The 8,431-nt window shown below is 39.7% G+C and overlaps 1 protein-coding gene across 2 annotated transcripts in view; it reads left to right on the top strand.

Moving 5' to 3' along the window:
- Nucleotides 1-1,107: 1,107 nt before the first annotated feature.
- CDH2 (cadherin 2) overlaps nt 1,108-8,431 on the top strand; it is a 103,963-nt gene continuing 96,639 nt past the window's right edge. For both annotated transcript variants that reach the window (XM_014312005.2, XM_031066519.1), the window contains exon 1: nt 1,108-1,306. In XM_014312005.2, coding sequence (XP_014167480.2) covers nt 1,123-1,306 — 184 coding nt within the window. In that variant the 5' untranslated portion in view covers nt 1,108-1,122. The remainder of the gene's footprint in view (nt 1,307-8,431) is intronic.

Raw genomic sequence — 8,431 nt, 5'->3', positions numbered from 1 at the left:
GCCTTGAGTCGGTCTGCTTGATGGAAGCCCATCTGGAAAGCAAACAGTAAAATCTAATTTAAGTCTTGATCAGATTTAAGTATGATATAATCACACAGTTGCTTGTGCTGTCCAAGACCATATACTACATCTGGGCATGCATGTGGATAGGCCCTTGTTTGGCATGTTTCAGATTGTGTGGGAGCTGTCATGATTTCTTGGCTATATCTCAGCCCAGGCTGCAGTGGGAGCTGACCTCTCTGCTGTGTAGTGTGAAAGGGGTTTGCCAATGTAGCCACATGTAAGGTGGGCCATTGTCTTGCACAGTACTAAAAAGAGACAAAACCAATCCACTGAAAAGAAATCTTAGTCCTTTGCCACAGAAAATTTTTGGTTTTGGTTTTTTTTCCAAATAGGCAACAAGCTGTCCTGGAAAATAGCTTTGCTACCAGAAGTATTTTATGAACATGGAAGACTATGGAACAAACAAGTTTCCAAATGCTGTATTATATTTCTTAATAGAAAGGCATTTATGAAACTCTTTTAAGAATGTGATTTGAGGGTAAACTTTTTTAATAAGTGAGAGAACAAACAGTTTCAGTGGCTCAGCTCTTCCATTGTGCAAATTTAATGAGCTTCTCTCCTTTTAACTTAATGCCCCTTTGAAATAGGAGTTGCATTGGAAACATTTGGCTTTATATGGTATCTGTTTGAACACTAACACAAATGTAAGTTCTGTTAAGTTATTGCAAATGTAACATTTTGTCTGAGTTTACTGAGTTCTGGTGCACCCTCACTTAGAAATATTCTATATAAAGCATTTTACACCAGTGGTTGAAATGATCACTTTCAAGCAATCTGGCTGTGAAAAAGTTGAGATGTGTTTTGTGCAACATTTATTTCCAGAGGAAGGAATGTTTTTGTTCCCTTTATGATTCCCCTTTAGTCTAGATGTCTGGTTTAGTGGAAATGTTCAGTTGTCAGAAGAATCAAGATGGTGTATTATTTAGATCTTACCAGACAAGTGGGATTTGTTCCTTCCATTCCAGTTATCAGAAGGATTAACCCTTTGCCCTCGCAGACCTAATTGCAGTTGTTCCGAAACAAAGATTCTGCTTGTACAAGACAGCAGCAAAGTGTAGTATGTGCCAACTGGAATGTTTCTCTGGTGAATGTGGGTTGCAAGTATTACATACATTTTGTCTTGTGTTTCAGGCACCGATAAAAGCAACCTGTGAAGATTTGTCATGCAAGACTGGATTTCCTGAAGATGTTCACAGTGCCGTAGTCTCAAGGAGTGTACATGGAGGACAGCCTCTTCTCAATGGTACTGTTAGAAAACATATTTTGAACTTTTTTATTTCTTCTAGTTGTAGCCATAAGTTGTAGCCACTCTGGAGCATTTTCATCCTTAAATAGGACACAGACTCTTTCAGGAGAGAACATCGGCTGCTCTGTGATTATTTCTTGATCACTATCATAGGACTTGGAAAATCAGTTGGCATTAGTGGCAGCACATGCACCTCTGACTGTAATTTGAGAACACTGAGTGTTGCAATACTTCCCATTATTATCCTCTAATTCTTGGCACAGCATTCACACTGACGTTTCTTACTACACTACCATTGACAGTGTGTATGCCATTAGTCTGTACTTACAGCCCATGTATGTATGAGGAAGTAAATTTTCTTTTTGCTTTACCTCTCATAGAAGAACTGCAGTTACACCCAGTGCTAGTGCTCATGTTAGTGCAGAGATAGTTCCCTTACTGCCTTTTCATGGCAATCTGAGGAGAGACACCAATAGGAAGCAAGTAGTGGGATGGGCAGCAACATGAGAGAGTGTTTGTCTGTGAGCCCCTGGTCAGTGACCGCAGCGCTGCAGGCTCTGTGAGGAGGCGTGCCAGGAGAGGCAGGACCGTGCCAGGGCTGTCTCAGGGACAGTGCACTGCTCTCTCATCCTGGCACCTACCTGCATCCAAATGGCACAGTGCCCAGGCTGGGGATGGCCTGCTCGGTGAGCACAAGCCCTTTCCTCCGCAAGGGATGCCCTGCAGTCAGCACACCTGCCTAGGTTTGTCCAGGTTGGGAATTCAGTTCACTGTTCTTTTTGTGTCTCTATTTTGCAGGGATAGAGTATGACAAAAAGGCAGATGCTCTGAATGTTTCCTAGATTTTCAAGCCAGTTAAGTTTCAGTATACAAGCTTGCAGAAGTACAATGTTTTTTAAAATTTGCATTAATTTGGTTTTTTTCTGATCCGCTAACATAATTTTTTTAATCTAATTTGGAAATTGTGGAACTAAGAACATCAGTTTTAGACAGTTTCAAATACAGCTTAAATAAGGACTAATTTAATTTAATTTGTTGTTTCTTTCACATATAAATTTGGCTACACAGTTCAAGACATTTAAATGAAAAAAATTCTAATGAATCTGCAAAACAAATGAAGTAGAAGCTGTAGTCTTGATTTTACATGCTGTATGTAGCAGTCTCTCGTTAATTATATTTTACAGACCTGTTTTGTGCTTTTTTAGAAGTATAATGGAAACTTGAATGCAGGATGAATTGATTAGCTTTAGTGCATTTAAACTTGAGTTATTAAAGCTTTCTCCATTCAGTTTCAAGAAAGTATATTCTACCAGCACAGACTTTTCTTTTATTAAAAGATGGCTTAGAAATTTATGCATTGAAGTAAATGTTCTGCCAATTGAGAAAATAATAAAGAGGAAAGAGAATATTCCTCACTTTTCCACCAAATGGGAGTTAATAGAAGGCTCTCCTATATACTCCTGTAATAGACATCAGCATGAGAATTCCTTGGTATGTGATGAGCACAGGCAGAGTGCAGAAACACGGATGCAGAGCACAGCAGCCAAATGCTTTCCAAAGGTGCCGCTTTGAAAGCACCAAATGTTTATTACAGGTTAACTGTCCTACCATCAGTTCCTCTTGAAATGGAGATCACACAGGTTTTGAGATCTATCCTGATCTGTGGAAGTTTTCTTTACTCTCTATGGAATCAAGGCTATTTCTGCAGTTTTTCCCTTTTCCCACCAGTTAGGAACCACAGTAGACTGGGCACTAATTGTCTGTTGTCGTTGCTCATGCAAACCTGATGATTATGTCTTACCAGCTTTAACTGAGTCTGTACTAGTAACATAGGATGACAAACTGACTTCCTGTCTCATTATTCATCCCAGTCCCACAGTCCCTTCCCTTGCTTCTCAGAAGTGAGTGAAGCATGACTGTTGGTTTGTCCTTGAATGGTATTAAAATGCATAACATTTTAGGGAAGTAAGAATTGGAAACACTGTATGAAGCAAACAGTATGTATCACATCATATCAGCTGGTTGAAAAATGACCTGGGGGAGTCTTTTTCCTACTACCGTTTCCTCAACTGAATTACTGCAGTGGTTAATTCTTTTGAAAATTTTGACATGCTTAAAAGCATATAATTTGCTGGTTACACATAAACATACAGTCCATCATTGCATAGCTTTGACTTAAATTTAATTACACTGTCATTTTGAAATACTATTGTTGTCAAAAGCCTATTTTCTGGTTATTAAACTAGATTCAGATGATGCTGGAAGTTAAGTATAGTTGCATGACATTTGCTTCGTAGGGATAATCATGTGCCTGATTCTGATCTTGGCCGCCTCGCCTATCTAAATGCATGGAATTATTTAAGTTGGAAAAGACCTCTAAAACCATAAAGTCAATCCATTAATTCAGCACTGCCAAGTTTACCACTAAACCACGTCCCTAAGCACTACATCTGCATGTCCTTTAAATACCTCCTGAGATGGTGACTCCAACAATTTCCTGGGCAGCCTGTTCTGATGCTTGCCGACCTTTTTGCAGAAGAAATTCTTCCTAATATCCAATCTAAACCTTCCTGATGGATGGTGATGCCACTTTTTCTTGTCCTAGCACTTTTTTCTGGAAGAAACTACCAACCCCCACCTCATTACAACCTGCTTTCAGGTAGTTGTAGAGAGCAATAAGGTAATACAATTGGCCTTGATCATCTGTATTACCTTCTTGCCCTCCAGTAGATCATCATTCCTGCCCAGCTGAGGTGCACTTAATCCCCTCCTCCCCATCATGGATAAAGATACTGAACAGGACAGGCCCCAGCAGTCAGCCCTGGGGAGCACCACTGGTGCCAGCTGGATGTAATTCCATTTTCCACCGCTCCGTGGGCCTGGCTTGTCTGGACAATTTTTGGGTTTTTACCCAGTGAACACTGCATCTATCCAAGCTGTGAGCAGGCAGTTTCTCCAGGAGAATACTGTGGTAATGGGTGTCAGAGGCTTTTCTAAAGTGTTAGTGGACAACATCTGCAGCCTTCCACTCATCCATTAAGTGGGTTACTCTGTCATAACAGGAGATCAGGTAAATCTAGCAACACCTGGCTTTCATGAACTCAGGCTGGCTGGGCCTGATCTCCTGGTTGTCCTGTGGGTGCTGCATGGTAGCACTCAAGGTGATCTGCTCCATGTCCTTCCCCAGCCCCTAAGTCAGGCTGACAGTCCTGTAGCTCTGCAGATCCTCCTTCCAGCTTGTAGCTGTGCATCCAGTTCACTCACCTCTGGTCAACTGTGACCTCCCTGGTCATCCAGGACTGCTGATAAACGATGGAAAGTGGCTTGCTGAGCACTTCTGCCAGCTCCTTCAGTACCTTTGTGTGGATCCCATCTGTCTCCATAGACTTGTGTGTGTCTAAGTGATGCAGCAAGTCACTGAGAATTTCTCCTTGTGTTATGGGAGCTTTACTCTGCTCCCTGTTCCAGTCTTCTAGCTCAGGGGCGGGGTACCCGAAGAAGAACAGCTGACTGGACCACGGCAAAGCAGGTACCAAGTACCTTAACCTTTTCCTCATCCTTTGTCCCTATTTTTCTACTCATATTTGATAGAAGATGGAGATTCTTCTTAGCCCTCCTTTTTCCTAGAAAGATTGCTTTTAAAAATTGTCTTTTTATAGTAATCTGTCATCAGATTATGTTCTGGAGTTCTGGGGCTTCTAATTTTCTCCCTGTATAACCTTGCGATATCCTTGTAGATACTTACACTAGTTTCTGTATGTTTTAGAGATGAAGGCTTTCATTTTCTTTGGTTTTGCGCATTGATACCACCAGCACAGAGGCTTTATGGACGTCTCGGATATCTACTGAGTAATCTGACCCTAACTTGATGCTTTCTTGACAACTTCCACATGTTTATCATCTGTCTTGTTTATTTGCTTTTTTCTAGTACATTGGAGGAAGCTTCTCTTAAATTCTTTGGCTTCTGTCTTACCAAAACTTAAATAAAATTAGAATTATCATATGACTTGTTGGTTCCCCCCTCCCCATTCAATTTGTTACAGTAGCATAGGATATTCTAAGAAATTTTCTTGCACTGCACTGTACTGTATCTTTTTTGGAGAGGTTTTTTTTTTTTTTTCCACCGTGTTTGGGTGGTACTTGTTTTTGATGGAGGATTGGACTTGTTTCCATTGCATTTTAGAATAATTCATAATGGCTTTGTTAATTCTTATGGCTAGGACATTATGACAGCATCTACTTATTTTTCCTTTTTGACATGAGGACATGAGAGGCAACTACACAATCAGTTCTTGTCCAGGTGTTCAGTTGTCCCAGTACATGAAAAATTGGTGGAACAATATATATTCAGCATAACTTAAATTGGAAAAGGGAAAAAATGCTTCATATTTATTAATGGGGGGGGGGGGGGGGGGGGGGAAGAGAGCCAGAGCTGCCCTTTTTGCCCTTGGTTTCAGGATGAGGAAATGGAGAAGATGATTCTAGTTGAGAGGTCACAGGAGTTGGAAACTTCTCCTCTTGTAGGCTGTGACTGAGCTGTGTAGGAGGTGACCTGCACCATATAGGCTGTCCCCTATTGCCTCCTTCTGGCTTAGTGTCACCAGTGCCCCCTGGTCCTGTGTTCCCCTGGGACAGCCTTCCCTGGTCATACCCTTGGAGACTCTTTGAAGCTGATACTTTACAATTTGTCTTGTACAATGTCTGGCAAGTCTGACTTCAAGACCCAATATGCTCAGGTCACTAGATACATTTAAGTCCTGTAGGCCTAATATTACATTTATTTACTATGTTTGACATGTTGTTTCACTTGATACCAGTAGGTTCATTGAAATTACGGTGTTTTTACCGAGGAACTAGGTGACCTCAGAACTACTGCCTTAATTTCTGTAAAGGGAGAAAAAAAAATAATTTCAGAAGCAGAATTAAGAGAAACTTCATTCATTGCTAAAAATTGTCTTAGTAATAAACCCATGGAATTACTTGAGCCCCCAGCTCTTTTAAAATGTAATACACTTTGCAATTTTTTAGGACTTAAGTCTTCCAATGTTTAAAAAAGAAAATAAGTAATATGCAAATAAGTCTCCAGTCATCAGCTAATAGAAGTAGATACCTAACCAAATTGAGGGCACAGTACTTACGACTGGTTTCTGTAAATAAAATGTGATTACTGTTTGGAGAGCCATAAATAAGATGTAGTGTTGGGAGAAGAAGAGGTTAAGTCAAGAGTGAGTTCCGTTTAATATATTAAATGCCCTTGCTTGAACTGGTTTTATCACACTTTTGTAGTTCATCCAGGGAAAAGTACTCGTGGCAGTTTGATATGTCCAGCATGTTTATCTAATCTTTGTTCTATATCCTGCAAATTTTAAGATACAAATAAAGCTTTTTCAGCTAAAATCATTCACCTCAAAAGGTTACTTGAATGGTTTGCAGAATCATTTCTTAGAGATTCTTATGCTGATAATTATTGTAGCAGTTTCTTATCTCTCAGAGATGTTATTTTAACATTGTCTGTCCTATTACTAAATGCATGGTTTTAGTTTTCTACTAAGAAAATTCATTCCTAAACCGTTTTTTTGAATGCTGTGTAGCTATAAAATATTTCTAAGGTCTTTGTGCTGCACAATGATAAAGAAAAAAAAAGTTTTGGTGTTGATCACAGAGATAAGCAGTGATTATTGATGATTAACACTGCAGTTTCATTTAAGCCCCAGTAAGAATCAGCTCTGCCAAAAAAGGCGCACTTATGCCTTCCCTCCTCTTTGAGCCTAGTACCAAGTGCTCATGAAACCATCAAATGAATGGGGTTAGCCAATTTATCTGGTGTAAACTTTCACTCCCACTCCTTTAAACTTTTTTTCTGAGTGACCTTGTAGGCTTAAACAGAGCCATGGTGTCCCTGCTGCTTTCTCTCTTCTAGCAATGAAATGCTTAGAAAATAGTGTTTGTTTTGATGCTTTCAAACTGAGTGGCAAAACTTGGTTTTTGCATTCCCACAGACTTTTATTGAGGTTTACTGTTGAAAATACCAATTGGTCTCAACCCAGAAATGTGGTGTTTTTGGGAGTGTGGCCCTCAGGCATAGCCCGGTGTTTAAGAGTAACTTGACGTTTCTTTGTGATGTAGTGGAGGGTTACATGGATGCTGTCTGTCCCAGGTGAAGCTATTTGTCTTTGTTGCTAGTGTTGTTTTATTATTCTACGTATACAAATGTCTGCCATCAGCTAAGAATAAAATTCCTTTTTAAAAAGTCATAATGCTTAAAACTGAAGACAGCAGCACATCTTTTAAGGTGGATCAACTGTAGAGCCAAGGAAAGTGTTCTTAGAAGAATTATATTTTCCAAGAGGGAAATTAGTCTTTACCCAGAAAAAAGATTTTGACCTTTTTTTTTTTGTCTTCTATTTAAAAAAATGAAAATAGTAACCACTTTGTTTGAAGTCTCCTTGCCTTAAGCAAAAAGACAAGTTGACAAGTTCCTTCCAGGCAGACAGCCAAACAATCTCAGATAGATGGGGCTCTCTCTATGAGCTGCTGGCAAGCTGGGGAAAAATTGTTTCAGTTCTTCCCAAATGTATTGTTTTCTGAAATTCTTTTCCTGTACTCTTCACCCTGCCCCCTCTGCAAAAAAAAAAAAAGTAAAAAGAAAGAAAAAAACCACTACAGCCTACCATCCCCTTCTAGTTACTCTTTTAAGCCTTAGTGGGAGTGATTTTTTTTCCCAGAAGCTTTTGTTGTTAAGATATTTTTCCCCCTGAGTTATGCTTAAGATTTAGTAGGTTTAGTTTTGCCCTCTTCTTTGAGAAGCAGAGTAAATTCTATTGCTGTTACTTGGTGATGCTGTGCCTTGTTGTTTTATTGTATGTTATAGTTGCATTCCAGTTCTTGGTTTCTTGCCTTTTTAATCCTTTTCATCTTCTTTTCTCAAACAGTTTTCCTGTTTGTACTCTTTCCATACCCCACAGCATCCTAAATTCTCCAATGTCAGTTTGGATCTTGCTGTCCTGGATTGGAAGAGCTGCTTTTGTTTGCCTTCACTACGCTAGCACAGTAGTACCTGTTTTGTGATACCAGTTGTCTGTTCATGTACCAACCTCTTAATCTTCTCTTAGATACTTGTCC

Source organism: Geospiza fortis, unplaced genomic scaffold, assembly GCF_000277835.1.
Source record: "Geospiza fortis unplaced genomic scaffold, GeoFor_1.0 scaffold53, whole genome shotgun sequence".
Taxonomy (NCBI): domain Eukaryota; kingdom Metazoa; phylum Chordata; class Aves; order Passeriformes; family Thraupidae; genus Geospiza; species Geospiza fortis.
The sequence above is the reverse complement of the archived record's forward strand: the minus strand, read 5'-3'. Positions and strand labels throughout refer to the sequence as shown.